Below are 26,468 nucleotides of genomic sequence, written 5' to 3'. Positions count from 1 at the left end.
GGTTGAGGAAAGGATTGCGGAGTCAATCCTGGTTAGGAGTGAAAGTAATAGGGTAATTGTTATGGGGGACTTTAACTTTACGAATATTGATTGGAATTGCTATAGTTCTAGCTCGTTAGAGGGGTCAGTGTTTGTACAAAGCGTGCAGGAAGGTTTTTTGACTCAGTATGTAGATAGGCCAACTAGAGGTGAGGCTATATTGGATTTGGTGCTGGGAAATGAGCCAGACCAGGTGCTAGACTTGGAAGTTGGTGTGCATTTTGGTGATAGTGACCACAATTCGGTTACGTTCACCTTAGTGATAGAAAGGGATAGGCATGAACCTCGGGTCAGTAGTTTTAGCTGGGGTAAGGGTAATTATGAGGCTATTAGGAGTGAATTAGGAAGCATAGATTGGACTAGGAGATTACAGGGACTGGGAACGTCCGAAATGTGGAGTTTTTTCAAGGAGCAGCTACTGCGAGTCCTTGATAGGTATGTCCCTGTCAGGCATGGAGGAATTGGTAGATCTAGGGAACCGTGGTGCACTAAAAGAGTTGAGTCGATGGTTAAAAAGAAAAAGGAGGCTTATGTTCGGATGAGATTTGAGGGCTCAGGTAGTGCACTAGAAAGCTTTAGATTGGCTAGGAGGGAGTTGAAGAGGGAGTTAAGAAGGGCTAAAAGAGGACATGAGAAGACTTTGGCTGATAGGATTAAGGAGAATCCTAAGGCGTTCTATAGGTATGTCAGGAACAGAAGGTTGGTCAGGGCAAGATTAGGGCCAGTTACAGACAGCAGAGGGAAGGTGTGTGTGGAACCGGAGGAGATTGGAGAAGCATTGAACCAATATTTCTCTTCGGTGTTCACGCAGGGGGACATGAATATAGCTGAGGAGGACACTGGGTTGCAGGGGTGTAAAATAGACAGTATTACGGTTGATAAGGGGGACGTGCTAGATATTCTTGAGGGGCTGAAAATAGATAAGTTCCCTGGTCCGGATGGGATCTACCCTAGGATTCTCTGGGAGGCTAGAGAGGTGATTGCAGAGCCTCTGGCTCTGATCTTCAGGTCGTCATTGGTCTCTGGTGTAGTCCCGGAGGATTGGAGGATAGCGAATGTTGTCCCATTGTTTAAGAAGGGGAACAGAGACTTTGCCGGGAATTATAGGCCGGTGAGTCTTACTTCTGTTGTGGGCAAGGTTTTAGAAAAAATTATTAGGGATAGGATTTATAGTCGTTTGGAGTGTAATGAATTGATTAGAAATAGTCAGCATGGTTTTGTAGCGGGTAGGTCGTGCCTTACTAACCTTATTGAGTTTTTTGAGAAGGTGACCAAAGAGGTGGATGGGGGCAAGGCAGTTGACTTGGTATATATGGATTTTAGTAAGGCGTTCGATAAGGCTCACCATGGTAGGCTTCTGCAGAAAATGCAGATGTATGGGATTGTGGGTAATCTAGGAAGTTGGATCAGGAATTGGCTATCAGATAGGAGACAGAGGGTGGTGGTTGATGGTAAATATTCATCATGGAGTTCGGTTACGAGTGGTGTGCCTCAGGGATCTGTTTTGGGGCCACTGTTGTTTGTAATCTTTATTAATGATCTGGATGAGGGTATAGTTGGGTGGATTAGTAAATCTGCTGATGACACCAAAGTCGGAGGTGTGGTACATTGTGAGGAAGGGTGTCACAGTCTGCAGGGAGACTTAGATAGGTTGCAGAGCTGGGCCGAGAGGTGGCGGATGGAATTTAATGCGGAGAAGTGTGAGGTAATTCACTTTGGTAGGAGCAACAGATGTGTCCAGTATAGGGCTAACGGGAGGACTTTGAATAGTGTGGATGAACAGAGGGATCTAGGTGTATGTGTACATAGATCCCTGAAAGTTGGGAATCAAGTAGATAAGGTTGTTAAGAAGGCGTACGGTGTCTTGGCGTTTATTGGTAGGGGGATTGAATTTAGGAGTCGCAGCGTCATGTTGCAACTGTACACTACTCTGGTGCGGCCGCACTTGGAGTACTGTGTGCAGTTCTGGTCCCCACATTACAAGAAGGATGTGGAGGCTTTGGAGAGGGTGCAGAGGAGGTTTACTAGGATGTTGCCTGGTATGGTGGGGAGGTCCTATGAGGAGAGACTGAGGGATTTAGGGTTGTTTTCGTTGGAAAGAAGGCGGCTAAGAGGGGATCTTATTGAAACATATAAGATGATTAGAGGTTTAGATAGGGTGGATAGTGATAGCCTTTTTCCTCGGATGGAGAAAGCTAGCACGAGGGGGAATGGCTTTAAATTAAGGGGGGGTAGCTACAGGACGGATGTCAGGGGTAGGTTCTTTACCCAGCGGGTGGTGAGGGATTGGAATGCCCTGCCTGCTGCAGTTGTAAATGCGCCTAGTTTGGGGGCGTTTAAGAGATCTATGGATAGGTTTATGGACGAAAAGGGATTGGTATAGGCTAGTGGGTCATTGTTTTTGTAACTGGTCGGCGCAACATCGTGGGCCGAAGGGCCTGTTCTGCGCTGTAATGTTCTATGTTCTATAATTACCACCCCTTAATTTAAAGCTATGTCCCCTTGTGTTAGCCATCACCATCCGAGGTAAAAGGCTCTCACTGTCCACCCTATCCAATCCTTTGATCATCTTGTATGCCTCAATCAGGTCACCTCGTAACCTTCTTCTCTGCAATGAAAATAACCTCAAGTCCCTCAGCCTTTCCTCATAAGACCTTCCCACCATACCAGGCAACATCCTGGTAAACCTCCTCTGCACCCTTTCCAATGCTTCCACACTTTTTCTGTAATGCGGTGACCAGAACTGTATGCAATACTCCAAGTGCGGCCGCACCAGAGTTTTGTACAGCTGCAACATGACCTCACGGCTCTGGAACTCAATCCCTCTACCAATAAAAGCTAACACATAAGAACATAAGAAATAGGAGCAGGAGTAGGCCATCTAGCCCTTCGAGCCTGCCCTGCCATTCAATAAGATCATGGCTGACCTGTCGTGGCTCAGTTCCACATTCCCGCCCTCTCCCCATAACCCTTAATCCCCTCGCTCATCAAAAACCCAGCAACCCACGTCTTAAAAATATTTAGCGAGGCAGCCTCCACCACTTCAACAGGCAGAGAATTCCAGAGATTCACCACCCTTTGAGTGAAGAAGTTCCTCCTCAACTCCGTTCTAAACCACCCCCCCTTTATCTTGAGGCTGTGCCCTCTCGTCCTACTGTCCTTTCTGAGCGGGAAGAGTCTCTCCACCTCTATCCTATCCATCCCATTCATCATCTTATACGTCTCAATGAGATCTCCCCTCACTCTTCTAAACTCTAATGAGTACAAGCCTAGTTTATTCAGCCTCTCCTCATAGTTCAACCCCCTCAACTCCGGTATCAGCCTAGTAAACCTCCTCTGCACTCCCTCCAAGGCCAAAATATCCTTGCATAAGTGCGGCGACCAAAACTGCACACAGTACTCCAGCTGTGGCCTCACCAGTGCCCTGTACAGTTGCAGCAAGACCTCCCTACTTTTATATTCAATCCCCCTCGCGATGAAGGCCAGCATCCCATTAGCCTTCCTGACCACCTGCTGCACCTGCAGGCTGGGTTTTTGCGACTCATGCACAAGGACCCTGAGGTCCTTCTGCACCGTCGCCTGCTGCAGTTTTTCGCCACGTAATAGTCCTTCCTACCATTACCGTACACCTTCTTAACAACCTTATCAACCTGGGTGCCAACTTTCAAGGATCTATGCACATGTACCCCGAGATCTCTCTGCTCATCCACACTACCAAGTATCTTACCATTAGCCCAGTACTCTGCATTCCTGTTACTCCTTCCAAAGTGAATCACTTCACACTTTAAACTCCATTTGCCACCTCTCAGCCCAGCTCTGCAGCTTATCTATGTCCCTCTGTAACCTGCAACATCCTTCCACACTGTCCACAACTCCACCGACTTTAGTGTCATCCACAAATTTACCAATCCATCCTTCTACGCCCGCATCCAGGTAATTTATAAAAATGACAAACAGCAGTGGCCCCAAATCAGATCCTTGCGGTACACCACTAGTAACTGAACTCCAGGATGAACATTTACAATCAACTTCCGCGCAAAGAAACCAAATGGAACAGGGTGGGGGGGGGGGGGGGGGGGTGTCTATGTCTGCATAGAAGGCAGTTTTCAAAAATGTGAAATCTCTGTTGCAATTGGCTAATCTGCTAGCCCATTTTGATCCAGACAGGGAACTTGTCATGTGATACCTCGCCCTACAGCATGGGGGCAGTACATTCTCACTTAATGGAGGGCAGGTCCAAAAAACACAACAGTTTTGTAACTAAGATGCTGACAAAGGCTGAAAAGTGATACTCGTAATTGGATAAAGAGGGTCTAGTTATCATTTTTGGATGGTCATTCACTTACCATATCTATCAAGCATAAACCATTTTCGAGTCTTTATAGTGAGCCAAAATGCATTCTTCCCATGGCCTCAGCAGGAAAACAGCACTGGGTGCTTACACTGTCAGCTCACCAATACAATATCATGTACAGACCAGGAAAAGATAATGCAAATGTGGGCATGGTGAGTCATCCCCTTCTATCAGATTTGCCATCCAAGGGATTGTGTTCTCCTGAGCCGATTTTCTTACTAGAGAGACTTGCCCAATCTCCAGTGAGTGTTAAGCAGATTAAGCAGTGGATGGATAGTGATCCTATCCTATCTCAAGTCAAGAGATTTCGGTTGCAAGGATGGCCAACTGCAGATGATGAGTGTGACCTTATGTGAAGTGTAAGGATGAGTTAAGTGTGCAAGGTGAGTGCATACTGTGTGACTCAAGGGTGGTTTTCCCGTCATCTGGTCAGTTGCAAGAAATTCATGAGGCTCATCCAGGTGCCTCTCGAATGAACTAGCCAGGTTGTATGTTTGGTGGCCTAATAAGGATCTGGACTTGGAGAACATGGTGAAGCCCTGTTCCACTTGTCAGATAAACCAGCGGATGGCATCACCAGCATGACTTCATCCCTGGGAGTGGTCAGATTGAACGTGGGTCCCTGGCACTAGGAGGCAGCAGTGTTAACCACTGTGCCAGCATGTGTTCAAGTTACCATAGTTATATAGATTATGAATAGCTGGGGCCTAAGCACTGATCCTTGCAGTTCCCCCACTAATCACAGCCTCCAGCCTAACGACCCTAAGTGACTCTCCATTCTATCCTCTAACCAGTTTTCAATCCATGCCTATACATTATCCCCAAACCCACATATTCTAATTGTTTCTCCAGAATGGACTCAGAACATTAACTCTGTTTCTTTTTCCACAGATGCTGCCAAGCATTCTAAGTTTTTCCAACATTTTCTGTTTTATTTCACATTTATGGCATTTGCAGTATTGTGCTTTTATATTAATACTGTTCAGGTTTACCTAATCTAAACGCTGATTGAAATTCCCCCATTACCCTCGTTACACACACCTCTACTTTCCTGACTTATACTGTGATTTACATTATTGCTATTGTTTAGTGGCCCATAAACAACTCCTGCCAATACTTTCTGATTCTTGCTATTTCTTATTTTCACCCAAACTGATTGTATGCCTTGATCTTTAGGACTGAGGTCATCTATCATTATAGCACAAATACTCTCTTTAATTAACAGAGCTACCCCACCACATCGTCCCAGATTCCTGTCATTGGATCATATCTAGAAGGAGGCCAATCAGCCCTTCAAGCCTGCACTGACAACAATCCCACCCAGGCCCTATCCCTGTTAACGCACATATTTACCCTGCTAATTCCCCTGACAATAAGAAGCAATTTACCATGGCCACTAAATCTAACCCGCAGATCTTTGGACTGTGGGAAGAAATTGGAGCACCCAGAGGAAACCCACGCAGGCACAGGGAGAATATGCAAACTGAACACTGACAGTGACCCAAGACCGGGAATTGAACGCCGGTCCCTGGCAGTGTGAGACAGCAGTACTAACCACAGTGTTTCTTTCCTGAATGTCGCATACCCTTGGTTATTAAGGTCCTAGCTTTAATTCCCTTGTAGCCATGTCTCTGTAGTGGTTATCAAGTCATACATATGAATTTCAATTTGAGTTGATAATTCATCTCTTTTATTGCCGCAGGCATTTATAGACAGAGCCATTAATTCTGTTTTTGTAACCCCCTGCCCCATCTGCTGGTATACTCTTAAGTAAGGAGGCTTTAAGGGCACTTGCCCATCTAACTAAATGGGCAAGAACATGGCAATCTGAATAAATGTGAAGTTATACACTTTGGTTAAATAAAGAGAAAGGCGCAGTATTTTTTAAATGCCAAGAGATTGGGAAGTGTTGATGGGACTTGGGTGTCCTTCTTCATGAATCACTAAAAGCTAGCATGCAGGTGCAGCAAGGAATTAGGAATGCAAACAGTATGTTGGCCTTCGTCGCAATGGAATTTTGAATACGGGGTAAAGTTGTCTCGCTGCACTTGTTCAGAGCCTTGGTTGGACTGAATCTAGAGTGATATGTGCGGTTTTGGTCTCCTTATTTAAGGAAGGATATACTTGTTATAGAGTGAGTGCAACAAAGGTTCTCCAGACCAATCCCTGCGATGGCAGGATTGTTTTCTGAGGAGCGATTAAGGAAACTGGGTCTCAATTTGCTCGAGCTTTGAACAATGAGAAATGATCTCAGTGAAACTTACAAAATTGCTACAGAATGCAACAGGGTAGATGTAGATAAGATGTTTCTCTTGGCAAGTGAGTTTAGAACCAGGGGAAACAGTCTCAGAATACGTGGTAGGCCATTGAAGAAGGAAATTCTTCATTCAGAAGTTGGTGAATCTTTGAAATTCTCTACCCAGAGGGCTGTGGAAGCTGAATCACAGCATGTTCTAGGCAGAAATCAATAGATTTCTGGATACTAATGACACCAAAGGATATAGGGATCGAGCAGGAAAGTGGTGTTGAGGAGATGATCAGCCATCATCTCATTGGATGGTGGAGCAGATTCAATGGATCAAATGGTGTTATCCTACTCCCACGTTCCTAGAGGGTGCCATTCAGCCAATCAAGGCTATTCTGGCTCTTTGTGGATCAATGCCGCAGTCATTCCCTTTCCCCTGCTCTACATCTCTATAATTCTGCAAGTAGCTATCCAATTTCCTATTGAAATCATTGTCTCAGCTTCTACTATCCTTGCAAACAGCAAGCTCCAATTCATTACACTTACTGCTTTAAAGAATTCTTCCTCACATCCTTCCTGCATCTCTTGCCCAAAACTTTATACCTGTGTTGCCTAATCTGTATTCCATTAGCTAATGTTTCTTTTGATCCAACTGAAATAGATTGTCTCCTCAATGATGATAGTATTTTGTGGGATTGTGTGGTGTGCATGTTGACTTTTGTGTTACAATGACCATGCTTACAAAGTTTTTCCCTGGTGGGATTTCCTGAGGATGTGTGGACAGAGCTCCACAGAATTCTGTAAATTTATTAAACTTTTTCTGTTTTTGTTTAATCTGGACCTGATGTTACAGAGTATCAGGTAATTGAAAGACTTAGTTCTGGCCCCTTGAAAACAATTTGTTGTGAATATTAATTACTAATTAATATGAAATTTAGAAACCTTTAGATATTTACTTTTCAAACCTGGTTACAATATCCGCTACAATCGTGTTACTTGCCACGAAATGCTGATCAGTCATGTTCTGTTCAAAGAGAGCAAATTGATTGCGACTTTGCTCTAAGCCGAGTCTCACCAGCAGACACTTCACAACCTGTAGAGCAGTAAAGGGTAGAGTGAGCCCAGATTGGTCACAGTGCATGTGGATGGCAGAGTGTGGTGCCAGTTGTTCTTGATCGCACATCACTTTCCCTCCAAAACAGCAGCAGCAAATCTACAGTGATGGTATTAGGAGAAATTAGAAATTAAAAACATGCGACTTCCCGTTGCGCCAGGAAATGCATTCCAACTGTTGTGGTACCAAGTTAATTATTCTTGACCAAGCCTCATTGCCTTTGGCTAATGGAGCAGAACATTGAAATATCTATGGCATGGAAAGAGGCTGGTCACAAAGTTTGGTCCCAATTTGAAGCTCTTGGAGAAATCCTGGAATCAAGTCTTGGCCAACATTTTCACAGCACCAGAGTCTCCCCAACTCTATGAAGATTCAGCCCATTAACTCTGTTTCTCTCTGCAAGATGCTGTCTGACCTGCTGAGTATTTCCAGCATTCTCTGTTTTCTTTCAGATTTCCAGCATCTGCAGTATTTTATTTTTGTGTTCACTGTTACTTTAGAGCCTCATATATATGTATTGATTGAAGATACACCAACTTACTCAGCCCAAAGAAAGGAGCAAAGTTAATACTGTTCTCCAGAAGAACATAAGAACATAAGAAATAGGAGGAGTAGGCCAACTAGCCCTTCGAGCCTGCCCTGCCATTCAATAAGATCATGGCTGATCTGTCGTGGCTCAGTTCCACATTCCCACCCTCTCCCCATAACCCTTAATCCCCTCTCTCATCAAAAACCCATCAACCCACATCTTAAAAATATTTAGAGAGGCAGCCTCCACCACTTCAACGGGCAGAGAATTCCAGAGATTCACCACCCTTTGAGTGAAGAAGTTCCTCCTCAACTCTGTTCTAAACCGCCCCCACTTTATCTTGAGGCTATGCCCCCTAGTCCTACTATTCTTTCTGAGCGGGAAGAGTCTCTCCACCTCTATCCTATCCATCCCATTCATCATCTTATACGTCTCAATGAGATCTCCCCTCATTCTTCTAAACTCTAACGAGTACAAGCCTCATTTATTCAGCCTCTCCTCATAGTTCAACCCCCTCAACTCCGGCATCAGCCTAGTAAACCTCCTCCGCACTCCCTCCAAGGCCAAAATATCCTTGCTTAAGTACGGCGCCCAAAACTGCACACAGTACTCCAGCTGCGGCCTCACCAATGCCCTATACAGCTGCAGCAAGACCTCCCTACTTTTATATTCAATCCCCCTCGCTATGAAGGCCAGCATCCCATTCGCCTTCCTGACCACCTGCTGCACCTGCAAGCTGGGTTTTTGGACTCATGCACAAGGACCCCGAGGTCCCTCTGCACCGTCGCCTGCTGCAGTTTTTCTCCACGTAAGTAATAATCCTTCCTACCATTATTCCTACCAAAGTGGACCACCTCACACTTGCCAACATTAAATTCCATTTGCCATTTCCTGGCCCATTCACCCAGCCTATCTAGATCCTTCTGTAGACTCTCCCCACCCTCCGCACAATTTGCCTTTCCACCAATCTTGGTGTCATCAGCAAATTTCGACACCCTACACTCGGTTCCCTCCTCCAGATCATCTATATAAATGGTAAATAGCTGAGGCCCCAGCACCGACCCCTGGGGCACTCCACTAGTCACCATCCGCCAATCCGAATAGCACCCGTTGACCCCCACTCTCTGCCTCCTATTTGACAACCAGTCCTCTATCCACGCTAACACCCTACCCCCAACTCCATGCCCCCTGACCTTCTGCAATAACCTCTTGTGAGGTACCTTATCAAACGCCTTCTGAAAATCAAGAAAGACCACATCCACCGGCTCTCCTCTATCCACCGCCCTAGACACATCCTCATAGAACTCCAGTAAATTAGTCAGACACGACTTCCCTTTAACGAAACCGTGCTGCGTCTGCTCTATCAAGCAGTTCCCTTCAAGATGCCTCGCTATTTCCTCCTTGATGACGGATTCTAACATTTTACCTACAACAGACGTTAAACTAACCGGCCTATAATTCCCCGCCTTTTGCCTGGCACCCTTCTTAAACAACGGCGTAACATTAGCCGTTTTCCAATCTTCCGGCACTTCCCCAGAATCCAGCGACATCTGGAAAATAACCACCAAGGCATCCACTATCACCTCCGCCATTTCTTTCAGGACCCTCAGATGCATTCCATCCGGTCCTGGGGGACTTGTCCACAATCAGGCCCTCCAGTCTGTCGAGCACCACCTCTCTAGTAACAGCAAGAAATGCACTGGGGTGAACAGTAATTGTCAGAAACACAATAGGTGAAGCATACAGGAGAAATTTAAAAGCAGAATTGTGACATTGACCTAAATATCATCAGTGGGAATCTTGAACATGCAGCAGCTGAACATGCAATTCATCAGCAATAATTCTTCCCTCTTACTGTTCTCTCATTGAATAACTTCTTCTTTAACTCTACTCCCTTCCTCCAAATAAAAGGTGTTGCTACGGGCACTCACATGAGTCCTAGCTATACCTGTCCCTTTGTTCGAGTCTTACTCTGGCCCACTCTCTTACTGGTGCACTGCTGACTGTATCAGTGTTGTTTCAGCTTTCGCCCTGCTTTGGAACATTTCATTGACTTTGCTTCTGATTTTCACCCTTTTCTCATCTTCACAACAGTCTATCTTGGGCTCTTCTCTCTCAACTTCTCTATCTCCATTTCTTCTGATAACCTATAAACTAGTATTCACTATAAGCCCTCTGATTTGCATAGCTACCTCTACAACACTTGCTCACATTCCACTTCCTATAAGGGCTCCAATTCATTTCCCACAATTCTCAGGCCCTATCATAACTGTGCCAATGTTACAAATCTTCCATTCCAGCACCTGATATCTTCCTTTTACCTTAACTGAGGATTTCAGCTCCCCCTGCCACATTTCTGCTCTCAGCCTTTCCCCCCATTCCCAGATACCAGTGTTTCCCTTGTCATCACTTCCACCCCACATGCCTCCTTATTCAACAGATTTTCCTCCAATATTTCCACCATCACCAAACATATCTTCCCATTTCAGCATTCCAAAGCAACTATTCCCCCCACAATACTCTGATTGACTTCTCAATCACTCCCACAATAATCTGTCCTCTTCCCCTGACAAGAGATGTAACTTGCCCTTTCACCACCTCTCTCCTCACAGGCTTCAAACTTTCCTATCAGCTGAAACAGCGATTTACACATACTTCAACCGATATTCTATACTCAGTGCCTATAACGTAGCCTGTCTACACCGCAGAGGCACGTGCAGGTTAGATGCCCACTATTATAGAAGACCTCCATTTAGTCCACAAGCATCGAGCCTGAGCTTCTGGTTGCCTGTTGTCTTGATTCTCCATCCTGCTCTCACACTGACTTCTCTGTTCCCAGCCTTTTGCGCAGTTCTAATGAAGCATAATGGAAGCTTGAGGAAAAATATTCTCATCTTTCGAATAGGCACTTTACAGCTTTTCAAACGCAAAACTGAGTTGAACTATTGCAGACTGTAATCTCTGCCCCATTTTGTTTCTTTCCTTTTTGCAAGTTTCAGTTTTACACTTGCTATTCCTGTTGTTTTTGCTTTCAGACAGCTGTTCATCATTCTGTTATTCATGCCTCCTTTACAGACATCCTTTAAGTTTTTTCTTGGCACATTAACACTTCCTTTGGTCGTGCACCGCCAACTCTTCTTTCACCAAATTTCTCTGGTCTTCCACCCTATCACAGAGATTCTTATTCTTCTCCCCTTTCTACTTGCTTGAGATCTAATACATTTCCAACTTTTTCCAGTTTTAACGAAAGATAATTGATCTGAAACATTAACTCAGTTTGTCTCTCCACAGATGTTGCCGGACCTGACCAGCCTTTTCTGTTTTTAATTATAACTAATAATTCCCTGGTGACAGACTGAGTGATATTTCCTATTCATTCATTCACAGGATGTGAATGTTGCTGACTAAACCATCAGGTGCCAGGCAATGAACATTTCTACCAAGAGAATCTAATCATCGCTCCTTGATATTCAATGGCATTCCATTGCTGAAACTCCCATTATCAACATCTTGGGGTGTTACCATTGACCAGAAACTGAACTGGACTAAAGAAATATTGTGGTGACAAGATTTTTAAGATTGAAAGATGAGAGTGCTTTTCCTTAAGCTTCCATTATGCCTCAGTAGAATTGTGCAGGAGGCTGGGAACAGAGAGGTCAGTGTGAAAGCAGGGTAGAGAATCAAAACAACAGGTGACCAGAAGCTTGGGCTCAGAGAATAGGGATCTGTGGCACATAATTCCCTTCTAACTGCCCAAAGTCTGTTCACCATCCACAAAGCACAAGAGAGACAGGATCTACAGGCAGTTAGAGATGCAAGGCTAATTAGGGACAGTCAGCATAGCTTTGTGAGTGGAAAATCATGTCTCACACATTTGATTGAGTTTTTTGAAGGGGTAACCAAGGAGATAGATGAGGGCAGTGCAGTTGATGTTGTCTACATGAACTTTAACAAGACCTTTGACAAGGTACCACATGGTAGGTTGTTGCATAAAGTTAAATCTCACAGGATCCAGGCTGAGGTAACCAATTGGATACAAAATTGGCTTGACAACAGAAGACTGAGTGTGGTTGTAGAGGATTGTTTTTCAAACTGAAGGCCTGTGACCAACGGTGTGCCTCAGGGATTGATGCTGGATCCACTGTTATTTGTCATTTATATTAGTTACTTGGATGAGAATTTAGGAGGCGTAGATAGCAAGTTTGCAGATGACACCAAGATTGGTGACATAGTGGACAGTGAAGAAGGTTATCTAGGAATACAAGGGGATTTTGATCAATTGGGCCAGTGGGCTGATGTATGGCAGATGGAGTTTAATTTAGATAAATGCAAGGTAATGCATTTTAGTAGATTGAACCAGGGCAGGACTTACTCAGTTAATGGTAGGACATTGGGGAGAATCATAGAACAAAAAGACCAAGGAGTACAGTTCACAACTCCTTGAAAGTGGAGTCACAGGTGGTCAGACCGATGGAGACATTCAGCATGCTTAGTTTCATTGGTCAGAACATTGAATATAGGAGTTGGGACGTCTTTTTGAAGTTGTACAAGATATTAGTAAGGCCACACTTGGAATACTGTGTGCAGTTTTGGTCATTCTATTATAGACAGGATATTAAAACAAGAAAGAGTGCAAAAAAGATTTATTAGGATGCTACCAGATTACAAGGATAGACTAGGACATTTTTTCCTGGAGCGTAAGAAGCCTAGGGGCGATCTTATAGAGGCCTATAAAATAATGAGGGGCATAGATCAGCTAGATAATCAATATTTTTCCTCAAAGGTAGGGGAGTCTAAAACCAGAGGGCATGGGTTTAAGGTGAGAGGGGAGAGATACAAAAGGTTCCAGAGGGACAATTTGTTCACTCAGAGGGTGGTGAGTGTCTGCAATAAGTTGCCAGAGGTAATAGGGTACAATTTTGTCGTTTAAAAAGCACTTAGACAGTTACATGGGTAAGATGGGTGTAGAGGGATATGGGCCAAACGCAAGCAATTGGGACCAGCTGAGTGGTTAAAAAAAAGGTGGCAAGGATAAGTTGGGCCGAAGGGCCTGTTTCCATGCTGTAAACCTCTATGACTCTAAAGTCAGGAGTCTGATGGAATCCACTTGCCTGGATAGGTGCAGCTCCAACAACACTCAAGAAGCTGAGCGTCATCCAGGAACAAGCAACCCTCTTCATCGGTACACCTCCACAAATATTCGCTCCCTCCTCCACTGAGAAACAGTGGCAGCAGTGTACCACCTACAAGATGCACTGCAAAAACTCACCAAGGTTCCTTAGACAGAACCTTCCAAATCCACAACTACCACCATCTAGAAGGTCAGGGCTGCTGATACTTGGGAACACCATCAACTAGAGGGCCCCCTCCAATTCACTCACCATCCTGACTTGGAAATATATCGGCCGTTCCTTCACTGTCACCGAGTCAAAATCCTGGAACTCCCTCTCTAACAGCATTGTGGGTATATCTAAATCTCAAAGGCTACAGAGGTTCAATAAGGAAGTTCACCACCACCTTCTCAAAGGCAACTAGGGATGGGCAATACTCACATCCTGTTCGTGAATATTTTTAAAAATTACTGCCCGTCCTTAATTTCCCTTCAGAAGGTGGTGGTGAGTTGCCTTCTTGAACTGCTGCAGGTCACATGATGCAGTTACATCCACAGTGCTATTAGGTGAGTTTTCAGGATTTTCACCCAACAATAATGAAGGAACAGTGTGGACTGAAGTGTCATTCAAGCGGGCTGTTTTGTCCTGGATGGTGCTGAGCTTCTTGAGTGCTGTTGGAACTGCACTTGTCCAGGCAAGTGGGAAGTATTCCACCACATTCCTGTCTTGGGAGCAACTTAATGGACAGCATTCTCATCTTTCGATTAGGTACTCTATAACCTTCCAGACCTAATATTACAATTTTAGATTGTAATCTCTGCCTCTTCGAGTTTTCCTTCTCTCTTCAGTTTTACTTGTTTTTTCCCCATTTTGTGGCAGCTGTTTTCATCATTCCGTTATTCACACCTGTTTAGGGGAGTCAGGGGGTGAGTTATTCTCCACAGAATTCCCAGCTTCGGAGCTGCACTTGGAGCCACAGTATTTATATGGATAGTCCAGTTTAGTTTCTGGTCAATGATATTGATGTCATGGTTTGGCCAGCTTCATCTCTTACCTCGTCAGCTGTTGTGTGAGAATTGATGTTGATCTTGCAGACCTTGGAGCCAGCGTAGTGAATGGTGCAGCTCATTTCCTCTTGTTTCATCAAGACCACAATTTCTTCGCAGGATGGTACACATTCCCTGCATTTAGTTTTCTCCAGTGAAGCTTTGATAAATTCTGCAAATTGGTCTATTTCAGTCCCTGGAAATTCATTCTGTGACCTTGGAAAGGATGAAAGTGTAAAAAGGAAAAATTAATCACAAGTTTAAAGATCATCCAATCGACCCAAAGCACTCAGCTTCCAACAGCTGGTGAAAAGGTTGGGATTCAGCTTCAAGCCTGTTGCAGGACAGTCAGTGTTCTGGAGATGCCATCGCTGGCCGAATGAGCCGATTCCTAATTCCTCGTTTCTGTGCAACATTCGCTTTCAGCATTGCAGCCGACAAGCACACGAGCTGGAGTTAGGGGAATGTGCCTCACAGAAAATACTCCCTCACCCCTGCCATTCCCACCCCCCACCCCACCCCATCCCATCCCCCACCACTAACAGATCAGGAACAGACTGTATGATACAATTCATCTTAAGCTCTGTTTTAATACCAAACTTGAACATTTAGAGGCTTCTATATTGGGAGCTAAGTGTGGCTCTGGAACTAAGGAAACTATGAAACTCTTCCACTATTTACAAATCATAGGTTCACAAATGATTACAGAGACAGAGGCCATTCAGCCCTTCATGCCCATGCTAGATCTCTGTAACAACTCAGCTAGTTCCAATTCCTGTACTCTTGTAATTACTTGTCTTCAGGTAATTATCCAATTCCCTTTTCAAAACCACAATTGAATCTGACTCCACCACAGTTTCAGCAAGTGCATTCTTAATCCTAACCAATCACTTTGCTGTAAAAGGGCAGCAGTTTTTCAACCTGTCTTTCACCAGTAGAAGAGACTGTGCAGACTACAACAGAAAAGAGATAAATCATTGGTGATTGCAAGAGGGCTAACTTCAATGGCAAGGGTAAATAGATTGGCAAGGAAAACTGTAACTGGACAACAGGTAATCTGGGGAAGATTTTTCAACTACAAGTTAGGCACATTCCTACAAGGTTGAAAGGTACACGGGGAAGCGATGATGTCTGGTATTGTTAATGGACTAATAATCCAGAGACCCAGGGAATACCACCATGATGGAATTTGAATCCAATAAACATCTGGACTTATAAAATCTAATGATGACCATGAAACTCATCTGGTTCACTAATGTCCGTTAGGGAAGGGAATCTGCCATGGTAAATGCATGAGGTTACGGGGATAGGCCTGGGCAGGTTTATTGTCGGCGCAGGCTCGATGGGCTGAATGCCCTCTTTCTGCACTGTTGGAATTCTATGGGGACATATTGAGAACAATTAGCAAAGCATTTGGGATCTTAAGTTCACAAATAAAGATGTTGAGTAGAAAAGCAGGGAGATTATGCTGAACCTTTTAAAGTTTTGGATAGGCCATAATAAGAGTTTTATGTCCTGTTCTGGTTACCGCCCCCTAAGGAAGGATGGGGCCGAGGAGGTTCATCAGATTAGTTCCAGGGCGGAGGATTTTAATTACAAGTTAAGTTGCAGAAACTGGAACATTGAAAGGAAATTGAGGGAAGATTTGATTGTATATGAGGTTGTGACAGGTTTAGATAAAGTAGATTTTAAAAACTTGCTATTTTCTAACAGTACATGGACTAGGGGAAACATTTAAGGTTTTGGGCAAAGAATGCAGAGGGGAATGTGAGAAAGAAGTTTTTCACGCAGCAAGTGATGGTGACCTGCAATTTTCTACCTACATCTGGTGGGAGCCAGGGCAATGGGAATTTTTCTCTATTAAAAAAGGGGTGAAGATGGAAGAAAAAGGTCACAGTCTAAAATTGTTGAACTCATTCTGGGTCCTGCTTTCTGTGTCCAATCTGAAGATGAGATGCTGTTCCTCCAGTTTGTGCCAGCCATCACTGGAACACTGCAGGAAGCCAAGGACGGACATGTGGGCATGGGAGCAGGATGCTGAGTTAAAATGGCAGCAAAAGGAAAGTTGGGGTCGTGCTTGTAGACTGGAAAGGATGCTCTGCAAGGTGGTCACCCAATCTGCTTTTAGTCTCTCCAATATAGAGAAGAGCACAATGGGAGCAGCAAGTACAGTAGACCAAATTGGAGTGAAATGTTTCTTCATCTGAAAGGAGTGTTTGGAGCCTTGAATGCTGGGGAGGGAGAAGTAGGGGAAGATGTTTTTGCTGGAGTTAACGGAAATGGCAGAGGATGATTCTTTGAATGTGAAGTCCGGTGGATGAAAAGTGAGGACAGGAGGGACCCTATCCTGGGTTTGGGAGGGAGGGGCAGAGCTGCAAGAAATGGATCAGACCTGGTTGAATGCCCTGCCAATCACAGGGGAGGGATTGTTAAGTAAAAAGGCAGACACAGCACAAGTGTTGTTTTTGAAAGTGGCAATATCAAAACACCTGCATCAGAGCCAGAGACACTGGGAGAATTGGATGGAGTCCTTTAGGAAGCAGGAAATGAGGAGTGTAATCGAGGTAGCTGCGGAAGTTGGTTGTCAGCCTATCACGCCAAATGGACCAGAGAGGTAAAGGAGAGAAGTGTTGGAGATGGATGTAAAAACATAGAAACTAGAAGAGTAGGCCATTTGACCCTGCTCCAACATTTTGATCAAGGCTGGTCAATGAATTCAATATCCTAATTCCCCTTCTTCCCATATCCCTTGATCCCTTTAGCCTCAAATACTCTATCTAATTTATTCTTGAAATCAGACAATGTTTTGGTCTCAACTACATTCTGTGTAATGAATTCTACACACTCACCAGCCTCTGGGTGAAGAAATTTCTTGTCACCTCAGTTCTAAAAGGTTTACCCCTTATCCTCAAACTATGACCCCTAGTTCTGAACCCCCTACCACTGGAAACATTCTTTCTGAATTTACCCTGTCTAACACTGTTAGAATTTTATAAGTTTCAATCAGATCCCCTTTCGCTCTTCTAAACTCCAGTGAATATAATCCTAACCCACTTAGCCTCTCCTCATGTGATAGATCTGCCACCCCAGGAATCAGCCTGGTAAACCTTCGCTGTGCTCCCTCTATAGTAAGGAACATCCTTCCTCAGATAAGGACACCAAAACTGCTCACTAAACTCCAGGTGTGGACTCACCTTCACCCTCTACAATGCAGTAAAACATCATATCCCTATGCTCAAATCCTCTTGCTACGAAGGCCAACATACCATTTTGCCTTCTTCACTGCCTGCTGTACCTGTGTGCTTATTTTCAGAAACTGATGAATGAGGACTCCAAGGTCTCACTGAGTATCCACCTCTCTCAATTTGCACCCAGTCAAGTAATAATCTATTTTTACTACCAAAGAGGATAACTTCACTTTTATCCACACTATACTGCATCTTCCATGCAGATTCCCACACATTCAGCCTGTCTAAATCATGCTGAAGCATCCCTGCATCCTCTTCACAGCTCATAAGAACATAAGAAATAGGAGCAGGAGTAGGCCAACTAGCCCTTCGAGCCTGCCCCGCCATTCAATAAGATCATGGCTGATCTGTCGTGGCTCAGTTCCACATTCCCGCCCTCTCCCCATAACCCTTAATCCCCTCTCTTATCAAAAACCCATCAACCCGCGTCTTAAAAATATTTAGCGAGGCAGCCTCCACCACTTCAATGGGCAGAGAATTCCAGAGATTCACCACCCTTTGAGTGAAGAAGTTCCTCCTCAACTCCGTTCTAAACCGCCCCCCCCTTTATTTTGAGGCTGTGCCCCCTAGTCCTACTATCCTTTCTGAGCAGCAAGAGTCTCTCCACCTCTATCCTATCCATCCCATTCATCATCTTATACGTCTCAATGAGATCTCCCCTCATTCTTCTAAACTCTAACGAGTACAAGCCTCATTTATTCAGCCTCTCCTCATAGCTCAACCCCCTCAACTCCGGCATCAGCCTAGTAAACCTCCTCTGCACTCCCTCCAAGGCCAAAATATCCTTGCGTAAGTACGGCACCCAAAACTGCACACAGTACATCCTCCCACCCAAATTTGTATCATCTGCAAATCTGGCGTTAATACATTCAGTTCCCTCTTCCAAATCATTAATATATAATGTGAACAGTTGGAGTCCAAGCACAGATCCCTGCAGTATCCCACTAGTCATTGACTGCCAATCAGAAAAAGACTCATTTATGTCTACTCTGTTTCCTATCCCCTAAACAGCTTTCCATCCTTCTCAAAACATTACCTGCAATCCCATGTGCTTTAACTTTAGATAGTAATCTGTATGTGAGACTTTGTTGATAGCTATCTGAAAGTCTAAATAAACCACATCCACTGGTTCTCCTCTGTCAACTCGACTAGTTACATCCTCAAAAAATTCCAATAGATTCACTAAGCATGATATCCCTTTTGTAAATCCATGTTGATTATCCTACTGCCTTCCAAATGCTGAGTTATGAAATCCTTGATAATACATTCTAGCAACTTCCCAATACAGACATTAGGCTCAATGGTCTATAGTTCCCTGTTTTCTCCCTACATCCCTTTTTGAATAGCGGGCTTACATTAGCTACCCTCCAATCTGTAGGAACTATTCCATAGTCCAAAGAATTTTCAAAAATAATCACCAATGGATCTACTATTTCCAGAGCTACTCCTTAAGTACTCTGGGTTGAAGATTATCTGGACCTGGAGATTTATTTGCCTTCAATCCGATCAATTTCCCCAAACCTCAATTTCTCAATTAATGCTGATTTTCTTCAGCGCCTCACTAAAACATGTTTCTCTCAGCACTTCTGGTACATTATTCATGTCTTCCTTTGTGAAGACTGAAGCAAAGTACAAATTCCTCAGCCATTTCTTTATTCCCCGTTATGAATTCTCCTATTTCTGACTGTAAGGGACCTACATTTGATTTTGTCAATCTTTGTCTCTTTACATATCCATATAAACTTTTACAGTTAATTTTTATGTTTTATGGAAGTTAGAGTTAGAAATTGGAAGCAAAAATCGATAAATTTTTCCAGGTTCAGAGGAGAGTATGAAGTGGCATCAATACAGTCATTGATGCAATGGAAAGACATTATAGGCGGGGGCCCACTCCAGGCCCACACTAGATCAGAGAATGGAGCACAATTTGTCCAGAGGGATTTTTAGTCTTTTAATTAAATGTGAAAAGTTTTGCCTTTCTCACCTGTTGCATGAAAAACAGTGTTCACAAAGTCATAAAAACATGTGAATTAGGAGCAGGAGGAGGCCATTAAGGCCCTTCAAGCCTGCTCCACCATTCAATAAAATCGTGGCTGATATGAGTGTAACTTCAACTCCACATACCTGCCTATCCCGACAACCTTTCACCTCCCTTTGCTTATCAAGAATCTACTATTTCTGTCTTAAAAATATTCAGACTCTGCTTTCTCCGCTTATAGATGAAGACTGCCTCAAAGACTCATGATGCTGGGGGAAAAATTCTCCTCATCACTGTCTTAATTAAAAGACTATATTCCTCTGGATGATTAGCTCCATTCTCTGACCTGTATACCCGGAACTTCAAATACTTTGCCTGAGCTATGGATATGGAGCACTGGGTTACTCCCACAGCCTAATAGCTATGATTATGCATATTCTCCTCACCTTTTGATGTGGAACCTGAGGTATTTGAGAACAGTGGTACTGGGGAGGAAAGTGACACTCATGCACATGAGCAGCTGCCAATTGCGTAAGTCACCGACACTTCCCACATGTGGGGGGTTGCTCGTCTGCTTAATCAGCTGACAGTAGACTTCATCTCGGAGAGACTCCAAGTCCAGACATGTTTGCAGGATTCCTTGAATGAGTGGGATAGGATCTCGTTCAGTCTCTAGTTGTTGTAGTGAATTAAAAACTTTGACAGCTTCATCCTGGAGTGTTGTGTAACCTTTGGTGTTCTTGACTAGAATAAATTAGAGAGCAAAGAGTTAGCATAACTAGGCTGTCACCAACCCTCTGTACCAGTGCTTTGAATCCAACAATTTTGCAATTTATACTTGCTTCAAACAATCCAGTGTCATAAAGTTTGTAGAATTAGCAAATGCTGAGGCTCCTTCAAAAGAACGAAAGTTAGGAGAAGGAAGTCATTTGACCCTTTGAACATTTGATAAGATCATGTATGAGGAACGGTTGAGGACTCTGGGTCTGTACTCGTTGGAGTTTAGAAGGATGACGGGTGATCTTATTGAAACTTACAGGATACTGCAAGGCCTGGATAGAGTGGACATGGAAAGGATGTTACCACTAGTAGGAAAAACTAGAACCAGAGGCCACAACCTCAGGCTAAAGGGGCGATCCTTTAAAACAGAGATGAGGAGGGATTTCTTCAGCCAGAGACAGGTGAAACTGTGGAAATCTTTGCCACAGAAGTCTGTGGAGGCCAGGTCATTGAATGTCTTTAAGGCAGAGATAGATAGGTCCTTGATTAATAAGATCAGGGGTTATGGGGAAAAAGCAGGAGAATGTGGATGAGAAAAATATCAGCTGTGATTGAACGGTGGAGCAGACTCAATGGGCCAAGTGGTCTAATTTTGCTCCTATGTCTTATTATGATCCACCATGACTGATCTGGTTGTTGTCTCAAATCCACTTTCCTGCCTGTATCCCATAATCCTCAACTCCCTTATCTATCAAAAATCTATCTAACTCTACCTTGAATAAATTCAATGACCCAGCCTGCACTTCTTTCTGGGAAGAGAATCCATAGACTAATAACCTTTGGAGAAAATAATTCTCCTCATCTCTGTCTTAAAAGGGAGACCTCTTATTCTGAAATTGTGTTCCCTAGTTCTAGTCTCTTCCACAAGAGGAAGCATCCTCCCAAAATCAAAATTGTGATGATATTGTGCCTTTAAGAAATGTATTTGGATCATGTTTCTTGTGCTGGATTTGTTTTAGCAGTCAGATCTATTCACCGGTGCTACTTTGTCCATAACCAGTAGCTCTGTTGATACTGCAGAAGCATAATTGGTCCTAATTGCTAGAATGTTTGTTTTAATCTGGGCCAATGTAGTGCTGTTTAGTGTTTCCCCCTCAAGTTTTTCAGAGTAGGGCTTGATTAAGTTGATTGACAGGAAAAATCATGTGATTGGATCAGACTAAGTTTATCTAATAAAATCAACTCAATTGCTGCTTGGGATCTTTACAGAGAGTAACTCTCTCTGTTTCTCTTTCTCTCTCTTGTTTTTGAAGATTGATCTGCCAGAAAAACAGTCTCTTTCTTTGAAGTTCATAAGATATTGGAGCAGAATTAGGCCATTTGGCCCATCGAGTCTGTTCTGCCATTAGATCATGGCTCTGATATGCTCCCCATTCCCATTTTCCTGCCTCCTCCCCATAACGTTTCAACCCATTACCAACTAAAAATCTGTCTAACACCTCCTTAAATTTTCTCACTGTTCTAGCATCCACCGCACTTTGGGGTAGCGAATTCCACAATTCATAACCCTTTGGGAGAAGTAGTTTCCACCCAAAACTGTTTTAAATTTGCTGTCCCGTATCCTAAGACTGTGATCTCTTGTTCTAGAATGCCCCACAAGAGGAAACATCCGCTCCACGTCTACTTTATCCATACCTTTAATCAACTTGAATACCTCAATTTGATCTCCCTTCATTCTTCTAAATTCCACAGAGTATAGGCCTAAACTGTTTAATCTCTCTTCAACGCCAAACCCCTCACCTCTGGAATCAATCTACTAAAACTCCTCTGAACTGAAGTTCTGTCATTTGGGGATGGATCTTTCTCTGAAGACTACGCCATGGAAATCAGAAGACAAGCGTCTTTCTGTATCATCCAAAGGGGTTAAAAGTTGGAACCTAGCTTCCACATCAGCCGTTTCTTTTTGCGCTAACTTATTCTGAAGAGGGATGCTTACATTGGAACTATAGTGATAGCTGTTAAAAATTATAACTTGTCATGTTATAATTCATTGTATTTCATTGATAAAAATTATATTAATTCTTTTTGCTATATTTTAACTGTGTTGTTAAATAGAGTTTGTTTTACAAAAGCTTCCTAGTGGGTCAACTAAATCGTACCTGGAGCAAAACACTTTATGCTCACCCTAATGCCAAAATCAAACAAAAGTTGGTGTCTAGGCTAACTTCACAATATACCTTAGAGTTTCTGATCTGGTCCCTAACACAATCAAGTTTCCTCAGAATCTTGCATATTTCACTAAGATCATCTCTCATTCTACTGAACGCCAATAGGTATAGGCCAAGCCTGCCCAATCTTTCTTCGTAAAATAAGCCCTTCATTTCAGAAATGAGTCAAGTGAACTTCTCTGAAATGCTTCTACTGCAATTGTATCCAAAGTTGTACACAGTATTCCAGATATGGTCTCACCAAGGCCCTACACAGCTCCAGTAAAGCTTCCCTATTTTTATATTCCATTCCCCTTATAATAAACATCAACATGCCATTTGCCTTCCTAATTACTTGCTGCATCTGCATATTAACATTTTCTGTTTCATGTACAAGAACACCCAAATCTGTCTTTCCTCAGCTCTGCAATCTCTCTATTTAAATAATACACTATTTTTCTACTCTTCCTGCCAACGTGGATACGTTCATATTTATTAGTGTTATTCTATTTGCCAAATTTTGTCTACTGCTTTAACCTATCTAAATCCCATTGTAGGCACTCACCTCCGCTTGACAACTTGCTTTCCTACCTATTTTGGTGTCATTGGCAAACTTAACTATCAAACAGTTGATCCCTTCATCCAAATCTTTGATAAAGATTGTAAATAGTTAATGTCCCAGCACTGATCTGTGTTACTAGTTACAGCTGAAAAATACAGGTTTATTCTTACTCTCTGCTAACCATTCTTTATTCATCGTAATCTGTTACCCATTACGTAGTGACCTTATTTCCTCAAGCAACTCTATTAGTTAAACATGATTTCCCTTTCACAAAATCATGTTAACTCTACTTGAACCCATTATGATTTTCTAAACATCCTACCATAATTACTTAATAATGAATTCCACCAATTTCCCTATGAACAGATATTAGGCTCAGAGACCTTTGATTTCACCTTTTGAATAAAGTGAATACATTTGATATTTTTTAACCTGCTGAGACCCTGCCAGAATCAGAGGAATTTTGGAAGATTATAACTAATGCCTCCACTATCTCTGCAGCTGCTTCTTTTAAGACCCTAAGATGCTGACGATCTGGTCCTGTGGATTTGTCAGCCTTTAGGTCTAATAGTTTTCACAGTACCTTTTCTCTGGTGACGATGATTGTTTTCCCTCCCCTCAGGCCTAGATTTCCAAGTACCTTCAAATATTAAAGCTCTTCAGGCCTCACAAGTTAAGGATCAGGTGCAGTCTATATCAGTGTTGGCTATCAGCAAATTATTTCTTCTTACAAGGGAGTTCTCTAATGGTATTGTCACTGGAGTAGTAATCCAGAGACCCAGAGCAAGATCTGGGGAACTGGGTTTGAATCCTGCCAAGGCAGATGGTGAAATTTGAATTCAATAAAAATCTGAAATTAACAGTCTAATGATGAATATGAAACCATTATCAATTGTTGTAAAAACCCATCTTGTTTACTACTGTCCTTTAGGGAAGGAAATCTGCCATCCTTACCTAGTCTGGCCTATGTGTGACTCCAGAACCACAGCATGTGGTTGACACTCAAATAGGATGAGCAATTAATACTGATCAAGCCAGCAATGCCCAAGTGTCGTAAATGAATTAAAAAACCCCAATCATGTGCAGACTAAACATTTGGTCATTTGTCCAGACACCAATAACACAAAAAAGTCGACAATGAAATCATTTAACAGGGACCTTGTTGAACGAACCAGACAGGGAGGCTCCAGATTCTTTGGCTGTCAGCTGGATCTCTGCAGAGGACAGAAGGCACAGATTCTAGAATTGATGCCTTATCCTGAGATTAGTAGAGAATAAATCAACAAAGATTCAAACTCCTGATTAACATACTCTTTGAGTTCTTCAGGGAATGTCAGCGAACAGATTTGAGCTTGTGTGAGTGAAACCTGGGACTCATGAAGCAACTGCTAGTTTCTATCTCTTTTATTCAACCAATGGGAAGTGGTTTAAATCAATCAGCTAAACAAAGGTAGTAAGAGGCCCCATCTTAAAAGAACAGAATAGTATTAGATACTATTCAACCCATTATGTCGCTGCCAGCCCTCTGAAGAAACAATTTACCTAGTACCAATCTGCTAAACTGGAGTCCTACAAGTTTTTCATTTTCAGATAATGATCCAATACCCAAAGCTTGTCCACCCTGCACAAAGCAGAAGTCAGGAAGGTGATGGAACGCTCTCTGCTTGCTTGGAGGGATGCAGCTTCAACAGCTCAAGATGGTCGACAGCATTCAAGACAAAGCAGCCCAATTATTGGCACCTCCAATCCACAAACATTCACTCCCTCCATCATTGATATGTAATAGCAGCAGTGTGGACCATTTACAAGATGTGCTGCAGTAACTCATCACAGCACAACATCACCTTCCAAACCTGCAATCTCTACCAGCTGGAAGGAATAGGGCAGCAACACACCTGCAAATTCTTCTCCAAATCACTCACCAGCCTGACTTGAAAATATATCACAGTTCTTTCACTGTCAGTGGGTCAAAAACCTGGAACTCCCTTCCTAATAGCACTGTGGGTCTACCTACACATCATGGACGGCTATGGTTCAAGGCGGCAGCTCACCACCTCTTTCTCAAGGGCAACTAGTGATGGGCAATAAATGCTGGCCTAGCCAGTGATCCCTACATCCCATGAATGAATGAAATATTTTTAAAAGCCTAACTGAATCTGCGTTCCCACTTTGACTCAGGCAGCACATTTTAGATCCTAACCACTGACTGCGTGCAAAAGCTTTTCCTCACATTGCTTCTTTCGCCAAGTACCTTTAATCTTTGTTCTCTAGATTCTCAATCCCTCAATCACAGTTTCACTCTGTGCAAACCTCTCATGGTTTAGAAATCCTCAATCAAATCTCCTCTCAGCCTTCTCTTCCCTAAGAGAAACAGTCCCAGCTTCTCCAATCTATCTTTGTAACTGAACTTCCTCATTCCTGGAGTCATTCTCATGAATCTTTTCTACACTCTCTCCAATACCTCCATATTGTTCCCAAACTGTGGCGCTCTGAATTGGTTGCAATACACCAACTGAGGGCAAACCAGTATTTCATACAAGTTTAACATAACCTCCTTCCTCTTGTACCCTATGCCTCTATTAATAAAGCTTAGGATATTGTACAATTTAATAACCATACATAATACTTTATGGTTTAATTTTAATAAGATTTATCTTCATGACATATGCACATTTACTCCCAGATCCCTCTGCCCCTGCATTCACTTTAGCACTTTAGAATTGTATCTTTATTTCACATTGTCTCTATGCGTTCCTTCAGCCAAAATTAATCAGTTCACATTTCTACACAATAAATTTTATTTGCCACTTATCCACCCATTCCATCAAGCTGTCTACATCCTTTTGAAGTTTACACAGGCACTATTTACAACACTTCTAAGTCTTGTGTCATCCATAATTTTGAAATTGTGCCCCATGCACCAAAGTCTAGGTCATTAATATATATCAGGAAGAGCAAGGGTCACAACATCCCAATGGGGCAGCATGATTTCACAGCGGTTAGCACTGCCTCACAGCTCCAGGGATCCGGGTTCGATTCCCGGCTCGGTACACCGTTTGTATGGAGTTTGCACATTTTCCCTGGTGTCTACGTGTTTAGTCCGGGTGCTGTGGTTTCCTCCAAATATGTGCGGGTTAGGTGGATTGGCCATGCTAAGTTGCCCTTCAGTGTCAGGGGAACAGCTAGGGTGAGTTTGTGGGGCCTCGGTGGGATTGTGGTCGGTGCAGACACGATGGCCAAATGGCTTCCTTCTGCACTGTAGGGATTCTATTATCAACCCACAGGGAACTCATCCACTTCATCCAGCCTGAACAA

At 43.2% G+C, this 26,468-nt stretch overlaps 1 protein-coding gene across 1 annotated transcript in view; it reads right to left on the bottom strand.

The window, feature by feature from the left end:
* plekhh3 (pleckstrin homology, MyTH4 and FERM domain containing H3) overlaps positions 1–26,468 on the bottom strand; it is a 125,242-nt gene that overhangs the window by 45,572 nt on the left and 53,202 nt on the right. Inside the window, exons 7-9 of the mRNA XM_080213388.1 lie at positions 20,111–20,408; positions 14,447–14,654; positions 7,595–7,731 (exon numbers count right to left, since the gene is read on the bottom strand). Coding sequence (XP_080069514.1) covers positions 7,595–7,731; positions 14,447–14,654; positions 20,111–20,408 — 643 coding nt within the window. The remainder of the gene's footprint in view (positions 1–7,594; positions 7,732–14,446; positions 14,655–20,110; positions 20,409–26,468) is intronic.

Source organism: Carcharhinus amblyrhynchos, chromosome 27, assembly GCF_965287045.1.
Source record: "Carcharhinus amblyrhynchos chromosome 27, sCarAmb.v2.hapA, whole genome shotgun sequence".
In the NCBI taxonomy this organism is placed as follows: domain Eukaryota; kingdom Metazoa; phylum Chordata; class Chondrichthyes; order Carcharhiniformes; family Carcharhinidae; genus Carcharhinus; species Carcharhinus amblyrhynchos.
Note: the sequence above shows the minus strand (reverse complement) of the source record. Positions and strands in the feature narration are given on the sequence as shown.